General features: G+C 39.0%; 1 protein-coding gene across 2 annotated transcripts in view; it reads left to right on the top strand.

Annotated features, from left to right (window-relative positions):
- The first annotated feature begins 696 nt into the window (after positions 1-696).
- LOC127448882 (kinesin light chain 2-like) overlaps positions 697-20,202 on the top strand; it is a 62,029-nt gene continuing 42,523 nt past the window's right edge. The window contains exons 1-4 of one of the 2 annotated variants that reach the window (XM_051711789.1): positions 697-1,097; positions 14,617-14,866; positions 18,123-18,426; positions 19,073-19,289. In XM_051711789.1, coding sequence (XP_051567749.1) covers positions 14,639-14,866; positions 18,123-18,426; positions 19,073-19,289 — 749 coding nt within the window. In that variant the 5' untranslated portion in view covers positions 697-1,097; positions 14,617-14,638. Of the gene's footprint in view, positions 1,098-11,105; positions 11,127-14,616; positions 14,867-18,122; positions 18,427-19,072; positions 19,290-20,202 lie in introns of those variants that run through there. The other variant, XM_051711797.1, reaches the window with a different exon arrangement.

Below are 20,202 nucleotides of genomic sequence, written 5' to 3'. Positions count from 1 at the left end.
ACAGAAAGAAGTGAACTATGAGTACCCGGATAATGCACTTCTTCAACCGTCAAAACAGGGTGGATGTTGTTGGACACTTCATGCACTGAGCACTGGAGGCTTACCATCTGTAGTAAATAATGGTGAATGTGGCAACTAGCAAAACTTCAGTAAAGACAGCACCTTACATATGTTAGCTGAATGCTTTACCATCGCCCTGCGCTTAACGAATATGATGATTATTTGAGATATAAGTGTTGAAATGAGGTTTGGCTAACGCGCTAAAGCTAACACATCATGTGCGTTTGAAATGCCATTTCAGTCAGCTGTTAAAAATGCTTCTGTGAAGTAAAAAAAAAAAAAAGTGTACCAACTGGGATGATACACTTTGAAAGTGTATACACTGCATGGCTGAGTGTATTGTGTAAGTGCATAGTGTATAGTGCGTCATTTGGAACACAGCATGCAGCCTTTGGTGTGCTTGGCTCAGTTAATGGCAATATTTGTAAAATATGTGACATGCTATTAATTTCTTTAGGTGTAAACATTTAAGTGGTAAAATTACTTGGGTCACTTGTAAGACTAAGATTATTTGGCGCATTTATGCACGTTTTTACATAGAGGACCGTATGTACTTGTGAGGACATTTTCAAAAATGTGGCCCTCACACATACACACAAAAACACTCCACGCTCTGTTTAGGAGGGCGGGTGTGGTGATGTCAGCGCGCAGGGCTTTCGATTCTGGGAGTAAAACACACACAAACATCAGCCATTTTCAGTTTGCTGTGGTCATCGTCTCTCACTTTTAACACAAAGATCCCACAACTATAGTGCTGAAAGACACAATAATGATGGACGAAGAGAAAGCGGCTCATCGCGCACGCGGGCGTTTGTTTTGTTGAGCGCGTCTCAGACACAAAGGCGCATCATCCGATCAATACTGCGATGCGTCTCCGAGATATCACCTGATTAACGTTTGAAAATTAATTTTATTGGTCGGAATCTTGATTTTTGGACGTGTCCCAAACCATAACGGTAAATTTATAGTCATATATGCACGCTTGGAAGTAAACCAACCCCCAAAACATCCCGAACCGGCATCTGCGGACTAAAAAGGTATATTTCCAGTTTTCGAAAGCAAGTTGCAAGCTATGCAGTATTATCTTAGTTTTTTACACGTTGTTTTTGCATCTAAAAGATACAGTTAAAATAGGCGGATAAATTGATGCCAGCTCCAGTGGAGGAAAGTTTAGCTCATTTGCTAAAAACAGTAGCTGATCAAAGCAGATTTTTTTGTTGTCTTTGAATCGTGTTGAAATGTATTCATGTTATTTTGAAGCATGATCAGATTATGCATTGTTTTGAGCACGTCAGCGAAATAGAAGATGCATGATGGATTTGTGATGCACTTGGTGATATTTGTCCCCTATCCAGACAGTGTTGCATTACAACATATCTGCAATCATAGGGGTTATGAATCTAATGTACATTATTCATACTGCGACATTTTTTCATGAGAATACCAAATGAAGAATGGATGGCACGTTGCATTGTGAAATTAAAGTTTGTGCTATTTTTTACAACTATTTTCTGTTTCATATTGACATCCTTTAAACCAAGGTCTCTCTTTATCTACCAACCAGTGTAGAATAATATCTTAATATATTATTATCTTGTTGTTCTCAAACAGTAAACAGTCATGATGCAGTGCTTGTCCGGCGGATCACCTTAATTAATATTTCCAAGAATTACGTGATTACTCTTTGCAGCTGTCCGTCACTTTGAAAGATGGAATAATCTTGTCCAGGCTTGTGGACATCAGGACGCCGTTTGTGGCTCTTGATCAGATACATTCAGAAACTGAGCATGTCAGTTGGCTTGATGTGGGACATGCTGCTGTTGCTGCATTGCAGTCAGTAGGTGATGATGAATGCTGCAGAGCGCCCTCAGCTGGATGCAGGTGGAAATCCAGGTGCCATACGACTCCAGTGTTTTAATCCAAATCTTCAGAAGCTAAATAATAGGTGTGGGTAAGAAACAGATCCATGTTTAAGTCCTTTTTTTCTATAAATCTCCACCTTCGACCAGCCCTGACCTGTAGGTGGCGAAATGCACGAAGAAAGCAATCACCAAAAATCAAAAGATTTATAGTAATAAAATACTTAAATATTGACCTGTTTCTCACCCACACCTATCATATTGCTTCTGAAGATGTGGATTTAACCACTGAAGATAGGCCTGTCACAATTATTAAATAACCATGTTATCGCAGTTATTTGATCTAACCGCGGTTATTTGAGACAACCGCGATTATTGGGCATTCTAAATCCAATCACATTTTAATGCCCAAATAAGGGAATTTTAAGCAAATATATTGTATAAATGCCATGAGTGTTCCTGGTTCATATACGCTGTGTTAATGACAAGCAGTGATAAAGAGGAGACGCACGCATTAATTCTGTGGGGTGATAAAATGATGAAACTAAATCTCAAAGGTTTGGCTTCATGAGAAACAAGGGCTCGTGGGTTTAATCAAAGAGCATTAAAATAACGTGTGAAAGTGAAGAAATTAGGACAGAAATATTTTACTATTGTATAATATAATAAAATATGTAAATATAATAATTTATATATATTATTATTATTTTTACAAATATATATAATGTAAAATACATGAGTTCAAAAAAGAACAGTGTAAATGTAAAATTGACCGAAACTAGTGACAAATTTTAAGTATTTAGAAATATTTTGATATTTAAAACATTGTTTTTCATGTCATTCATAAGTGAAATCACGTATCCACATTTTATTATTTGTTTTTTTATGTTTCAAGTTAAATGTGTAAAAATGACTTCTTAAGGTGTATGAAGTACACATGCAGAAAAAGCACACCTTATGAAATATGACAATCGTGAAAACTCTTCAAGAGACAATTAATTGTCATAGCCCTAAAATGGACAATTAATCATAATAATCTCAATTAATTGTTTGACAGTTAATCGTCAACCAAATTTCATAATTGTGACATCCCTAACTTGAGAGCTATGAATTACTTTTATGCTGACTTTGTAATTTTTGGGAATTAAAAGTTCTGGTCACCATTCACTTGCATTGTATGGACCTACAGAACTGAGATATTCTAAAAATCCTCATTTGTGTTCTGCAGAAGAAAGAAAGTCATACACATCTGGCTTGAGGATGAGTAAATGATGAGAGAATTGTAATTTTTGGGTGAACTGGGGGCCTGAGTAGCTCAGCGAGTATTGACGTTGACTACCACCACTGGAGTCACGAGTTCAAATCCAGGGTGTGCTGAGTGACTCCAGCCAGGTCTCCTAAGCAACCAAATTGGCCTGGTTGCTAGGGAGGGTAGAGTCACATGGGGTAACCTCGTGGTCACGATTAAGTGGTTCTCGCTCTCACTGTGGCGTGTGGTAAGTTGTGAGTGGATCACGGAGAGTAGCATGAGCCTCCACATGTTGTGAGTCTCCGTGGTGTTATGCACAGCAAGACACGTGATAAGATGCGTGGATTGATTGTCTCACAAGCAGAGGCAACTGAGACTTGTCCTCCGCCACCCGGATTGAGGTGAGTAACTGCGCCACCACGAGGACCTAGTAAGTAGTGGGAATTGGGCATTCCAAATTGGGTGAAAAAAGGGGATAAAAATAAATAAATAATTTTGTTTGAGTGAACTAGCCCTTTAAATACTCCCCCTAATATGTCTTAGGCAAGAAAAAGAAAGACAAAATACTTAAGGTAGTTTGTTGCACCAAAAGCAGCTTGAAAAGAAAACACATTAAATAAAGCTATGTACAGATTTCTTGGAATACAACAGGAGTGCAATGAGCCGATTAAATATTTTAGAGCCAAGCATAACTACAAAAGTATTCCATATTTCAATATAACAATTCCATTATTATTATTATTATTTTAATTAATTTGCATGACTTTTACAGGTCTGGAAAACACTGTTTTAAAATTCCCTGAAATGTCCAGGTTTTCCATGAACAAGGGAACCCTGAATCACTAAAACAATCCAAATATTACATTATTAAAGTAACATCATATGAATACATTCAGTTTCCTCAAGACATCATATACAAATAAGGAAACAAGAAAAACAATACTGACTGATGACTTCAACTTAAATGTTTTTGCCAAGTCCCCAACTAAACAACAATACCAGAAAATGGCACTATTTATCTTATAGAAAATAACTAAGTTTTAGCGCAATGACAGAATTTTATTTCATTAGTGGCTATGCAAAACTTTCTGCCTAATCAGTTAACGGCTTAACCAACAGCGTTTTGAATGAATGGAGCTCTTAAAGAAACTGGTCTCAGCACAGTTTGAAAAGCATCTTATTTTCATCCTACCTGTATACAGCCTCCAAAAGCAGCATTTTCCAGTTTTTGGATACAGCCCATGAGTTGGCATGCTGTACATTGCTTTGAGTGCATTTAACTTGAGACAAGAGCACGAGCTGTCAATTGCTCATGTGATAGTCAGTGGCGCTCGAAAGCTGCTCGGAAAAGGTTTTAATGAGAGTTAAGGCCCAAACATACTCTACGTAATACGTGAATGCAGACGCATCTTGCTACGCAAGCACGATTTCACGTGTTGTTGCATTGCGAAATGTGTCAGAACGCAGTTCATAACATAACGCAAGTACGCACTGTATTCCGAGGGTTGCCACAAGGGGCGCTACAGCAGATTTTCTTTTTTCAATCAACAACTGTCAGCAATTTGAGGAGAGTCTTGCTGAACAAGTTAGAATATACAAACATATTTTTCCGTCGTCTTTTTAGCAAATACAAAAGCGCACTCCTCAACTGTCAACATGTTGACTCCACCACCTAAAAAACTTTTTCGCCCCCTTGTGGTCCAAGGTTTGTAACCGCCAGAGCAACGCACGAGCGCAAGTAATGTATGTACAACGGGACCACGCATTGGCCATGCGTTGACGAAGCGCTCGCGTCTGCGTTTGTGTAATTGCGTGAAGTATGTTTGGGCCCTTACGATCAGGACTGAGAGCGGGCGTTATTCCTATGAAGGCGATAGAAGAGTTCAGCGCACATCTGTGAGGGAGAGTTATGAAGGCGCGCTGGAGAACGATGCCGCATATGTCTCCATTAAAGGGTTAGTTCACCCAAAAAAATTAAGAAAAATAGAAAAATATCTCCGCTCAGGAGGTCCTTAAAATGTAAGTGGATGGAGATTTCTTTTTTGAAGCTCCAGAAATCACAGACAGTCAGCATAAACGTCATCCATCAGATTTTTACTTGCCCTGCCAAAATTTTCACTGCCCCCAACACAAAAATGTACAATAGTTGTTTTTACCATCATGACTTAAAAAAAAATGTGTTCGAAGTTAAATATTTTTTATATATATTTTAAAGTTTTTAAGACAATTTCCCCCAAAATTGTATCACATTTATAATTTGAAAGATAATAATATAATATAAAACATGTAAGCGCTTTATACTGTAGATATACATTCATAAATGTATATTAACCTCAGCTGTCCTGCCATTTACATGTGTTTTTAAGCAAAGAGTTCTGTGGAGCAAATGATGGGTTTTCAGATTTAGTTTGTGTTCTTTACACATTAGTGTGGATTACTAATTTTCACCAACATGTTAAAAACTAAATATAATCATGCTCGCTCATATCTGAGCGCTCGGTTTGGAGACCGTGTTCGCTCCAAGTAATTTTTGTGCTCTATCGCTTGTTGTCTGCTTGCACTAATGTTATAAATGGAGCACTGGCCCGATCAGGCAAGTGACAGTTCTAGCAACTGGCCTGAATTTCTCTCAAACTGGCCCCGGGCCATCGGGCAGTCCTTATTGTCGAGCCCTGTGTTAAATCAGTGTCTTCTAAAGCGACACTATCACTTTTGGTGCGAAAAAGATAAATATTTAAGTACTTTTTTACTCTAAATCATGCTTCCATTCTGCAGCTATATGTGCGTGTGACGTAATCGCATTGTCATTTGAAACACGTGAGAACTGACGCACGTGTGTCACAGCTGGAAGAGCAGCACTGTTTACAAGTGAGGAGGAGGAACGCTGTACAGTAGCTTGGTTGGGTTTTGGTTTATCTGTTTCATTACCCACAATGGTGCATTTGTATGTGTAACGAGCAAGATGGGCAAGGAAGTGGGATACGCCTGAGCAGTCAACGTAAACTTTAATGGTACAAAGGAACTTAAACATAACAAAACACAAAGCGCCCGTGTGTGTCTTGTGAGCTGTGTCTCGTTTCGAAGGCTGCATGCTAGATAGGATGCGTCCTTTGAAGGCTGCAGTATACCGAGTGTCGTCCTTTAAACAAGTCTTGTTTAACGAGATGGCCTTCGTAGGACAAACGGAAACGGAACGTAACATGGTTGCTATGACAGCACGCCACTCTTTGACAAGCGCTAGTGCTTTGAGTGAGAAGGAAACATGCTGAGTGACTCCAGCCAGGTCTCCTTAGCAACCAAATTGGCCCGGTTGCTAGGGAGGGTAGAGTCACATGGGGTAACCTCCTCGTGGCCGCGATTAGGGGTTCTCGCTCTCAGTGGGGCACGTGGTAAGTTGTGCGTTGATTGCGGAGAATAGCACGAGCCTCCCGTGCTGTGAGTCTCCGCGGTGTCATGCACAGCGAGCCACGTGATAAGATGCACGGGTTGTCTCAGAAGCGGAGGCAACTGAGACTTGTCCTCCTCCACCCGGATTGAGGTGAGTAACTGCGCCACCACATGGACCTACTAAATAGTGGGAATTGGGCATTCCAAATTGGGAGAAAAGGGGATAAAATAAACAAAAACTAAATATTTTTTAAGATTCTTTTTATTTTAGTTTTTCAGAGCTATGAAAATGTAGTTTAGTTACAGTTTTTCCAATTATGTTTATTTTTATTTTTATTTCAGTTTTTAAAAATGTTTTTTTACATTTAGTTTTCGTTTTAGTTTAAGATAATAACCTTGATTCAAACTAAACCTCAACAATGTCTTGTTCCTAAATCTGCAGCTTTCTGACATCATTAATTGTGCAACTACTTGTCAGTAAAATCAATAATCACTAGTGAAACTAGTCTGAAATTAATTTAATTATCGATCAGTCGAGTCTATGCACAGAAAACCTACGTAAGGGACTTTACTGTACAGTAGCGAAAATTTGTTTCAATAAAAATGTGGAGCCTGTTATATTAAACGCTTCTAAAAAAAAAAAAAAAAAAAAAACCTGTAACACCAAACCTGTAACATAAGTAATGATATGTTTATAACTTGGGATACAAATGTGCGAAGTCCCATTAACAGGTAGGAAGGAATTACAGTAACATGTTAATATGATCAGAGGAGGGAATATGCTTGTTCCCACCATTTTTTGGTATTCATGGAACAATGTATAGCATAGTCTGTATTAATATATTTATTTGGTTATTCAGTGTCAAATCAAATCAAACAAATTTTTAAAACTTTCCCGGCGTAATTTATTTATTTATTTATTCCTTAGGAAAAATTAACATAAAGATTGATAAAATATCAAATATAGGCTAGTAATCCAATATTTTGTACGTAGAGGTGGGTCAAAAAACCTTTTTGCCTATGTTTTTGCATTATGTAGGCTAGTGTGGTGTGAGTCCAGAAATGGAGTGTTGCACTGTTCAGTTGCAATATCTAGTTTTTGTAGTATCTGCAAAGCTCTTGAATGCATCATTAAAATTTCTGATTTCTGAAATCCAAAAACATAAAAAACTAGGTAGTGCACTAAATGAAGAGCCACATGTGTTGCATAGTCTGAAAAAAAATTGTATATTTGGACCCTTGAAAATCAAGACTTTAACATTATTGTTTAAATGTTAATAAATAAAGCTACCAGAACATTTCTAGTTTTAACATTATACATATTTCAGACATTTGATTTGTTGGACAAAAAAACTAGCTTCACACCATGTGACCCACAATTGGTTTTCAACCTTTGAAAATTGTTCAAATCTAACAAATTAGAGCCAATTTGAGATCCCCATATCTCTAGGATATAACTAGTAGGGCCTTAAAAACAGAGACACAAAAAGAAAATTTTGTTCTGAACTCAAATCTAAAAGCATATTAACCGTATTGGTATTCACGGTCATTTTTGACTGTAAGTGTCAGATGTAGGGGTGGGCGATGTACATGATAAACTGGTAGAAATTTGGCATCCGGTTTACATTTTGGATTATTGTCTGTATTGCGGTTACGCAAAACTGCCACCGCGTGGCAAGAAATGCGCACCTCATTCTATTCACGTAACACGTATGAGGTACACATTCTGTCTGAGAAATGATTACCACTTTTTGAAAACAATCAATGTTTATTTGTTTGTTTGTTTTTTTTACTCTGACCATGTTTTCAAGTTCCAAATAAAGAGGAAGTAGTTTTAATTTATAAAGTATTTAATTCAGTGACTAGATAAAATAAAAAAAAAGGCATTACAACATGGTTATTTTTATATATATATATATATATATATATATATATATATATATATATATATATATATATATATATATATAGTTATCGTGGTAAAAATTGGTGATATCGTGATATAATATTTTGGTCATATTGCCCACCCCTAGTCAGATGTGTAACTCTTTTTTTTCTTATGATGATAATGATAACATTTCTTCTTCCCTGAAGTAAGAACAATAACATTTTGGGATTTTATGCTATTTTGATCTTATTTAAAAGTAAATTTCAAAATTGTACTATTAATTTGCATATACAAATAAGCAAATTGAACAAAAACAAAAAATTCAGAACCTTCACTTCTATAATGTGACATAAACTGGAGACAGATTGCTGCTATCTGGTGAACAAAATATAAATAACATGACTTGAAAACCATTCCATGCCAGTATGAGCAAGCAGATGGCTGAAGCAACCTTATGTGTAGTGTGATGGCTTGTTGTAACCTAATTTTATATTTTATCACAAAATGTGCATTTGGATATACACCGATCAGCCACAACATTAAAACCACCTGCCTAATGTTGTGTAGGTCCCCCTCGTGCCGCCAAAACAGTGCCATCCCGCATCTCAGAATTCTTCTCACCACGATTGTACAGAGCGGTTATCTGAGTTACCGTAGATTTTCAGTTCGAACCAGTCTGGCCATTCTCTGTTGACCTCTCTCATCAACAAGGCATTTTGGTCCACAGAACTGCCACTAACTGGATGTTTTGTGTTTTTGGCACCATTCGGAGTAAATTCTAGAGACTGTTGTGCGTGAAAATCCCAGGAGATCAGCAGTTACAGAAATACTCAAACCAGCCCATCTGGCACCAACAATAATCCATGCAATTATCTTATCAGCCAATCGTGTGGCAGCAGTGCAGTGCATAAAATCATGCAGATATGGGTCAGGAGCTTCAGTTAATGTTCACATCAATTTCAGTGATTTGGACCGTGGCATGATTGTTGATGCCAGATGGGCTGGTGATGGCTGTTGAGCTCCACTGATTGATGCCCTGTGTGTGTGTGTGTGTGTGTGTGTGTGTGTTCTGTTTTGACATGTAAAAAAAAAAAAAAAAATATATATATATATATATATATATATATATATATATATATATATATGTGTGTGTGTGTGTGTGTGTGTGTGTTTGTGTTATAGTCTCACCAGTTCAGTTTTGTGTTTGTGTAGTAGGGCTGGGCGATAGGTCTTAAATTGTATTTCAATATTTTTCAGCCTATTGACGATATTCAATATATATCTCGATAATTATGTATTTGCTCTAAAATGGCTCAAAAGTGTTTTTCTTTTCTTTTTTCTTTTTTTATTAGAGGATCCATCATTTCATCCAAACAGCCATTGTAGCCAAGTAGATTAAATATTTTAAAGACATTAAAAAAAAATCTAATAATTAGCTTTTCATTAAATAAACACAAGGGAGAATTCAATTCAATACTTTTCATTTATATGCACATGCACTTTATATTTATATTTCATACACAATGATACTTAGTAGCTTAATAAAAAGCATTATTTACCTTCAAAAGTTTTTACTGTGCAAAGCTACTTCACTGACTTTTTTTTTAAACCCCTGTTGAACATTGCATAATACTAAATTATTACTGTGGGACACGTTAGGTTGATTATTATAATATAATGCTTCATTATAATTATTATTTTGATTATTAGATTTGCATTATACAAAAGTTATATATTTCTGTCCTGGTTACTTCATCTTCACCTGGGGGCTTTTATTTTGACACCGAAAGTGCTGTCGTATTTACTTCAACTTCACAAGGAGCTTTTAGAATCAGAATCAGCTTTATTGTCAAGTATGCTTACACATACAAGGAATTTGTCTTGGTGACAGGAGCTTCCAGTGTACAATACAAAAACAATACAAAAACAGCAGCAAGACATAGACAATAATAATAAATAGTTATACACATACGTACATACACACATACACATATGTAGTGCACTCTAATATAAATCTGTTATCTGTTATGTACAGTGCAAATACAAATCTGTTATGTACAGTGCAAATGTTTTTTTTTTTTCTTTGTTTTTTTTTTCAGAGGAATGAAATGGCAGAAGAGGTCAGATAAATATAAAAAAGACTAAACTGTGTATTGCACATAGTTATTGCTCAGTGGGGCAATTTAACGGTTCATGAGATGGATAGCCTGAGGGAAAAAAACTGTTCCTGTGCCTGACGGTTCTGGTGCTCAGAGCTCTGAATCGCCGGCCAGAAGGCAACAGTTCAAAAAGGTAACGGGCAGGGTGAGTGGGGTCCAGAGTGATTTTTCCAGCCTTTTTCCTCATTCTGGAAGTGTATAGTTCTTGAACGGGGAACAAGGGGCAACCAATAATCCTCTCAGCAGTCTGAACTGTCTTTTGTAGTCTTCTGATGTCTGATTTCGTAGCTGAACCAAACCAGACAGTTATTGAAGTGCAGAGGACAGACTCAATGACTGCTGAGTAGAACTGTATCAGCAGCACCTGTGGCAGGTTGAACTTCCTAAACTGGTGAAGGAAGTACAACCTCTGCTGGGCCTTTTTCACAATGGAGTCAATGTGTGTCTCCCACTTTAGGTCCTGTGAGATGGTAGTGCCCAGGAACCTGAACGACTCCACTGCTGCCACAGTGCTGTTTAGAATGGTGAGGGGGGTCAGTGTTGGGGTGTTCCTCCTAAAGTCCACAATCATCTCCACCATTTTGAGCATGTTCAGCTCAAGGTTGTTTTGACTGCACCAGACAGCCAGCTGTTCAACCTCCCTTCTGTATGCAGACTCATCGTCATCAGTGGTGTCGTCTGCAAACTTCAGGAGCTTGACAGAGGGGTCCTTGGTGATGCAGTCATTGGTGTAGAGGGAGAAGAGTAGTGGGGAGAGCACACATCCCTGGGGAGCACCAGTGCTGATTGTACAGGTGCTGGAAGTGAGTTTCCCCTGTCTAACAAGCTGCTGCCTGTCTGTCAGAAAGCTGGTATTCCACTGACAGATAGACATGGGAACAGAGAGTTGGTGTAATTTATTCTGGAGTATAGCTGGGATGATGGTGTTGAAAGCCGAACTGAAGTCCACAAAAAGGATCCTTGCATATGTCCCTGGTCTGTCCAGATGTTGCAGGATATGATGCAATCCCATGTTGGCTGCATCATCCACAGACCTGTTTGCTCGATAAGCAAATTGAAAGGGATGTAGAAAGGGTCTAGTGATGTTCTTCAGGTGGGCCAACACCAGTCTCTCAAATGATTTCATGACCACAGACATCAGGGCGACAGGTCTGTAGTCATTAAGTACTGTGATTTTTGGTTTCTATGGAACAGGAATAATGATTGAGCATTTGAAGCAGCATGGGACTTCACACTGCTCCAGTGAGCTGTTGAAGATCTGTGTGAAGATGGGGGCCAGCTGGTTAGCACAGGATCGAAGACACACTGGTGAGACGCCATCTGGGCCTGAAGCTTTCCTCGTCTTTTGTTTCCAAAAGACGCGGCTCACATCATCTTCACAGATCTTAAGTGCAGGTTGAGTAGCAGGAGGGGGGTTGCAGGAGATGTTGGTGTTTGTGTGAAGGTCAGAGTGGGTGTGGGGTGTGAAATTGGGCCTTTCAAATCTGCAGTAGAACACATTCAGGTCATCAGCCAGTTGTTGGTCCACCACAGGGTTGGGGGTAGGAGTCCTGTAATTTGTGAGTTGTTTCATGCCACTCCACACTGATGCAAGGTCGTTAGCTGAAAACTTGTTTTTCAGCTTCTCAGAGTATCTTCTTTTAGCCACTCTGATTTCCTTGTTCAGTGTGTTCCTGGCCTGATTGTACAAGACTTTATCCCCTTGTAAGCATCCTCTCTGGCCTGACAAAGCTGCCTGAGCTCTGCTGTAAACCACGGTTTGTCGTTGTTGAACTTCAAATAAGTCTGAGTAGGAATGCACATATCCTTACAGAAACTTATATATGATGTAACAGTATCTGTGAGCTCATCTAAGTCTGTTGATGCAGCCTCAAAAACACTCCAATCTGTGCAATCGAAGCAGGTTTGTAGTTCCCGCTCTGCCACTTTACAGTCCTTACTACTGGCTTGGTTGATTTTAATTTCTGCCTGTAGGTTGGAAGAAGATGAACCAGACAGTGATCAGAGAGTCCCAAAGCTTCTCTAGGGACAAAGTGATATGCATCCTTTATTGTTGTGTAGCAGTGATCCAATATGTTCCTGTCTCTGGTGGGGCATGTAATGTGCTGTTTGTATTTGGGCAGTTCACGTGTGAGATTTGCTTTGTTAAAATCCCCAAGAATAATAATAACCGAGTCCAGGTATTGTTGTTCCGTGTCTGTGATTTGCAGTGCTGCGTTCATGCACGCTCTTGGCGCGATATACGCACCATAATAAATTAGGAAAACTCCCGCAGCGAGTAGAAAGGCTTACAGTTAATAAAGAGCGCTTCCAAATTTGGACAGCACATCCTCTTTAACGTTGTTACATCTGTACACCAACTTTCATTGATGTAAAAGCATGTTCCACCACCTCTCATTTTCCCCGTTAGCTCCGCAATGCGATCCGCTCTGAACAGCTGAAAGCCCGGCAGATGTAATGCGCTGTCCGGAATGGCTTCACTCAGCCAGGTTTCTGTGAAGCACAAGGCAGCAGAAGTTGAAAAGTCTTTGTGCGGGTGAGGAGATGTAGTTCGTCCGTTTTGTTAGGAAGAGAGCGGAGATTCGCAAGATGAATGCTCGGCAGCGCTGTTCGAAAGCCGCGCCGACGGAGTATGACCATCACACCGGCTCGTCTCCCTCGCCTGTGTCTCCTGAACAACAAAGCCACACCTCCAACTAAAATGTCCAGAAAAATGTCTGAATATTCAAAAACTGGGAGAAGACTGTCTGGTATAAGCTGTTGAATGTTCAGCAGTTCGTCTCTGGTAAAACTGACTGGAAAAAGATTACTAAACACAGGACAAACAAACAGGACAAACAAACAAAAACAACAAAACAATAGGAGCGCTCCACACCGAGGCAGCCATCCGCGGCGCCATCAAGATGTCATTTTTTTTGTGACAGAAAAGGCAATGTGTCAGTTTACAATGTTCTGCATTTCCTGAAAAGCTGTAATCTTCTCATTTTCTGTTATTTTGTGCCATATTTGTAGATTTGTATAATAACTTGTAACTGTTACTAATGTTTGGAATTGCTTGAATGCTTGAACCTGCATTACTTTGATTTCACAATGCACGTGAACTGATCTGAGAGCGCCGCCATGCACGTGCACAGATCAGCGCGCCACTGGTTTGTTCCGAGTCACACACAGACCATGTTTATCTGTCTTTAAATCACAGCCTTTTGTGGATTAATAATCACATATGACCAACTTGCCATTTTTATGTTATTTTGTTTAATTGTGCAGCCCCGAAGGATCGTGAAATTAGTCTACTAATGCGCTCTTTATGAAACTTAATGGCCAAAGTAAAGCACATTAAAATCATCATGATATTTATATATATATCATGATTTTGGTCAATTTTACATCGTCAGCAAAATTATCTAGATTATATTGTTAATATTCGATATATCGCCGAGCCCTATTGTGTAGTAGGTGTTTATGTTTTGCACTGAGGATGTTTTAGAGTCTCACCCTGTATTTTTTTTTGTCTGCTTTTTCTGCATTGTGGCTGATTTATTGATTGTAGTTGACAAAAAAAACAAAAAAACATTAGCTCTGTTTTTTTGATCTTTCCCATTCATTTTCAATTGTCGGTCAATTTTGACCACTGATACCAAAGATGTCGCTTTTTTTTTTTTACGACCACTTAGGCTCAATGAATCAAGCCCAATTTTTTTGTATGTTCAGATGGCAAATGGAGTAAAGTCACCCAGTCATGTACTGCTTAGATAAAGAAAACCATTTTTATTAAATGAGGAAAATGTATTTTGTTAAAAAATGATGGAATACCATAGGAAGTTTAAGGTGTGATTTGAAACCCTAAAAATTAAAACTACTGATAGCAGATGTCCCCAACACTACGGTAAAAAGACAAATCCAAGTATTATTGAAAATAGAGTAACTTTAATAGTGCTGGAGACGGTACCATCTTAATTTTATTTATTTTTTTCATTGTGTTTTTTCTGATTCTTTTATTCTCATCTCTGTCAGTGAGTGCTGTGTCCCGTGGGTGATGTCCACCATGGTGTACCCACAAGAGGAGGCCCTGGAACGGCTTACGCAGGATGAGATCGTGCTGAACACTAAAGCAGTGATGCAGGGTTTGGAGACGTTGCGTGGGGAGCACACCCAGCTCCTCAGCTCCATATTGGACAGCAACCAACCGCCCGTCGCCCAGGAGAAATCAACATTGCTCCGTAAGAGCCTGGAAGATATTGAGCTGGGACTGGGAGAGGCACAGGTATCCACTTATTCGCCATTTTACACTTGCTCTGGAGTCTGAATAACATCAAAGTCCTTTTAAATCTAGTCAGGACACTCAGGGGCCATCTTGGCTGCACCAGTGAGTGCTTTCCCATTTTGTCTTGAATGGGAAAAACTGAAATCTCCAAAACTCAAATAATTAAGTCATTACCCTTACTTAATTGAATTTTAAAAAGTTTTATCAGTAATTTGATGTCTTTCGTTCAGATTGTCAGTTTCATTGAGCCAACATTATTTAGTTGGATTAGGTCAAATGTATGTACTCTAGTAGTTTTAACTCCACTTCATTAGGTTTTTCAAACTCAGTTTACAAAGGTTTATTTAATTAACTTTCTTATGCTGGTCCAACTTAATTTATTTAGTATATGCAGGTGAACGAGTATAAGGACAGTGAAACTGTTGCACTGTCGATTTAATATCAACTGCTTATAGAGCTAAGCAGCACTCAAATCAAATGTCACTTGAAAGTGAAAGTCCATCCTTTACCTAAGCTCAAGTGTCATACTTCATTACAAGATTAACCCCCAAAACTCCAGCAAAACAGACACTATTTTTAAATACCAATAAACAGAATATTAAACATTAACAAATTTGCACCTATTCTCATCTTGCTCAAAAATGCATAAAATAACACTTCATTTCAACACTTGTTCTCCCTATCCAGTCCCATGCAAAGCATGCTGGAAAATGGAAACCCCTGAGCAATTTCATCAATGATACATTAACACCACAAAAAGTGTTCATATAGACCCAACTCAAATGGATTAATTAAACTTCCTTTTTTTTTCACAACTTCCACCCTAATGTTCAAACTGCCCCCTCTGCCCCACCAACCCCCCAAAGTTCTCATAATGCCCCCACCCCAAAAATCTCGTCTTTGTACCGGCCCTGTTATATGTCAATGCTTCCATATGCGCTCGTAGTTAAGAGTATACTTTTGGGAGCCTGGGTATCTCAGCGAATATTGACGCTGACTACCACCCCTGGAGTCGTGAGTTCGAATCCAGGGCGTGTTGAGTGACTCCAGCCAGGTCTCCTAAGCAACCAAATTGGCCCGGTTGCTAGGGAGGGTGGAGTCACATGGGGTAACCTCTTCGTGGTCACGATTAGTGGTTCTCGCTCTCAATGGGGCACGTGGTAAGTTGTGCGTGGATTGTGGAGAGTAGCGTGAGCCTCCACATGCGGAGTCTCCGCGGTGTCATGCACAAAGAGCCACTTGATAAGATGTGCGGATTGACTGTCTCAGAAGCGGAGGCAACTGAGACTTGTCCTCCACCACCTGGATTGAGGTGAGTAACCGCACCACCACGAGGACCTACTAAGTAGTGGGAATTGGGCATTCCAAATTGGGAGAAAAAGGGATAAAAAGAGTATACTTTTGCAAGACAGAACAGCACACGGAAAAAGTATATCCTATGTTATTACCTTATAGTGTTATAGTTACAACTTTGGCTTGGATTGGATCTAACATTATAGTTAAAGCTAAATCGAGGTCTAACATTAAATTTACCGCTAAGGTTTAAGTCTAAATTTGAGGGCATACGCAATGAAAATGTAAAGTCTATGACCAAAGCAAAAGCTCGGGTTAGGGTCTAGGCTTAGTACTAAGGCCGATTTATAAGGCCGTCGAACCTGCGGCGTAGCTTGACGTGCACCTCTTCAAAAATCTAACTGCACGTAGCATCAACATGGACCACAACAACTGTGATTGGTCCAATTTAACCAGAGACCACCCCCCAGGACGATAACAAGGATATCTGAGGTAGTGTTGCATTTTAGCCAAGATTATTTTAATATCTATGCATTATATTACATTGTGTTTGGACTTGGGACCATTAAAATAATTGTCTTAATCTGGAGCACCTGCTGTTTTCTTATTCTGTTTGTGTTTAATGAAGTTACAAGTGACGCGTGCCAAAAGATATCTGTTTACAGCTTATAAACTCAAAAAAGCATTTTTTCTCCAGGCCTTTACTTGATATTAATTTGATATATGAGTGAAATAATGTTTTGTATTCTACTCGCAAACTTTCTGATCGGCGCAATGATTTGACCGTATGTTTGACAGTACAGTAAATAATCATATTTCATAAATTATGTAAATGGAACCCTTCTAATTTGTCAACTAATTAAAAAGCACCTGGGAAGAGTTGGTTGTAAATGACACCCATTTTGTGTTGTTCAGGCGTGTAGTTATTAAATAATTGTATTTCATTTTCAGCATGGAACGTCAAAAGTATAACAAATATTTATGTATTATTATTTAAGCGACTCAAGAGCAAGAATACATTAATTTCCTCATTTATATTCTGCTTGCAATGCAGACAACATGTATAATAAATAATATGTACCTAAATTTCAACATGTTCATATACTTTGAGCTCATTTTTGATGCTACAGTAATTTAATAAATACTTTTGGATCCAGAAATTACATTGTTTGCATGGCTTTTTTTTATGAAACATATTGTTAGCATTTTGGCTATGTACTCACAGAACAACACCGACACACCAATGCAGAACTATAAATGCAAACAAACGCATTGGTCACTGTGGAGCCTACGCCATAGTTTGGACGCATAAGGATAAATCAGCCTTTAGAGTTGCTTTGGATTGAATATAACATTAGTGTAGAGTTGAGAAGGGCGGGGCCGGGCTGGAATGACGCACGCCCAGTCCCCAATCAGCCTGATAGGGCGCGCGAGGGATAAAGGCAGCCGTGGACGATAGTTCAAGAGAGAGAGAATTACAGGCAGCTGCCCTGCGTTTGTTTATGTTTGTGTGTTTTTGTTTAAGTTTATTATTAAACTATTATTTATATTCTCAAGCCGGTTCTCGCCGCCTCCTTTCCCTCCTTTCCCTATATGATTTGTCTTTTTACTTAACTGATTGATCGGACTTATTGTTTTCACCTGGTGGATGACAAAGTGTTCAAAAAACGGGGTGTGGTCTCTTTTGACTTGGGCCAGTAGCAATGCCCTGGCAACCATCCCCAACACCCTAGCATCATGGCAGTGAGTTTTGCACAGGCAAGCAAAGCAGAAAATGTAAAAATCTAGTCTCGAATTGTAATTTGGAAACTTCTTGAAACTAGTTACCGAAGCCACATGTAACATATGTTATGAAGTTGGGTATATCCACATATGAAGCCACATGTAACATGTTATGAACTTTGCTATATCCACATATGAACCTAAAGGTAAAGGAAGACTAACATCATCTGTCTTTTCTCAGGTGATCATCGCTCTGTCTGGTCATCTGAGCGCTGTGGAATCTGAAAAGCAGAAGTTGCGTGCACAGGTGCGTCGGCTCTGTCAAGAGAACCAGTGGTTGCGGGATGAGCTGGCCAGCACTCAGCACAAGCTGCAGAAGAGCGAGCAGAGCGTCGCGCAGCTGGAGGAGGAAAAGAAACATCTGGAGTTCATGAATCAGATCCGCAAGCTGGATGAGGACACCTCGCCCTCAGAGGAGAAACCTGGAGAGAAGGAGAAGGACAATCTCGATGATCTTTTCCCTAATAATGATGACCAGGGGCCAGGTGAGAGACAGAGATACCTTTATCAGGATACATTTGAAAAATGATTATGAAATACAGTATATTTGAGTGCTCTACATGTGGCATGCATGCATTCACAGAGAAAAATAAATAAAAAAGAGGCTTTGTACCAATCCCTATTAAGCTGGCTAGACAGCATTTGAAGACATCGGTGTGCTCTGATGATTTTAGCTCAGTGCTTACATTTACATTTAAATGCAAATAGTACTTTACAAAAGACTTTGTGGTATCAAGATGCAATTGATCTTAAAGCTCAAAGTAACTTAAGTTTTTATGTGTGTGGTAGCGTATGCATACAGTCGAACTCTAGCTTTCAAAGTATTCTCCATTTGACCGTGCGTGCAAACAAAAGCAGTTGATACATGCATGCCAAGACTGCCATGATATACTATTTCTCTTCAGGAGCTAGAGCCATAAAGATGTCTTTATAGTCTTTCAGACTCGAGTTAAACAAAAGTATGTACTTTCTCACCACCAGTGAAGTACATACTTGTAGTGCATAGTAGAAGTATGCAAGGAAGCAGCTATTCATCCTAAAGCATTTTTAATCCAATTTGGAACAAAGCCCTATAGCCATGTTACAGTTGCATCTGAACTTTAACCTCTACATTTAATCCTACCACTCCAGCTCAGCCCAGCGGTGAAGTGGCGGCGCAGCAGGGAGGGTACGAAATCCCAGCTCGCCTCCGAACTCTCCACAACCTGGTGATCCAGTACGCCTCTCAGGGCCGGTACGAGGTGGCTGTGCCACTCTGCAAACAGGCTCTGGAAGACCTGGAGAAAACATCTGGACACGACCACCCAGATGTGGCCACCATGCTCAACATTCTCGCCCTGGTGTACAGGTTAGAGATTACTGCCTGGAAGACACTACAAATAGTTTCAGTAATAAATGATTATGGCTGTCAACTGATTAAAACCTTAATCGAATGGATTACATTATGTGCCAATTTAATAATCAAATTAATCACATATATCAATAATTACTGAGAAAGACCTTAAAGACAATTTAGCATATAATAATTAAATATAATAATTTAAATACATTGCATTATTATAGGAGTATACAAGTAAAGCATTTATTATAAGATAATACAGAAAGGGTCTTTAGCATTTTATTTATTGTTTCTTTTATTCCATATCATTAAACATAAGCAAGTTATTGGCCTACTCTAGAAAGCTATCCATTTTGCAATTGAGTTTGTAAATCTCTCACAGGACATGCGCCGTCTACATCAGAGAGATGCTTTTGGATCGTCTCAATTTGGTTGCATTGCGTCTCACTTGTTTTCATCATCTTGTGGCTTAAATCCCACATTTTAGGACACTGTGTCAAGTTAAACGTAGCTTGAAACTTTGAAAAAAATGTCTCTGGATCCCTGCATTTTGTTGTGCTTGGTCCATCTGCATTTGAGTGCTGTAGGGTCAAATGGGTCTTCCGCTGCCCAGTGCCCAACTCTGCTCCTCTCATTGGTTTGACGAGGCACGTTGTCATTATAACCCTAAGCTATGGCTGCACTGACTGCCCCTTACTGCTCTGGATTCGTAGAAACATCAAGGTGGTACTTCATTTAAATTGCTCAAATGGTTAGAGAATTCCTTATTACGTAATTTACGTACAGTCAGGGGACATTATTAATTGTGTTGATTTTTATTTAATTATCTGCACAGAGTTAACATTTTAAATTGATGCCGTAGTTGTAATATTTAAAGTAACAAGTATTACTATATATATATATATATATATATATATATATA

Source organism: Myxocyprinus asiaticus, chromosome 1 (genome assembly GCF_019703515.2).
Source record: "Myxocyprinus asiaticus isolate MX2 ecotype Aquarium Trade chromosome 1, UBuf_Myxa_2, whole genome shotgun sequence".
NCBI lineage: Eukaryota > Metazoa > Chordata > Actinopteri > Cypriniformes > Catostomidae > Myxocyprinus > Myxocyprinus asiaticus.
This window is presented reverse-complemented; position numbering and strand designations above follow the sequence as displayed.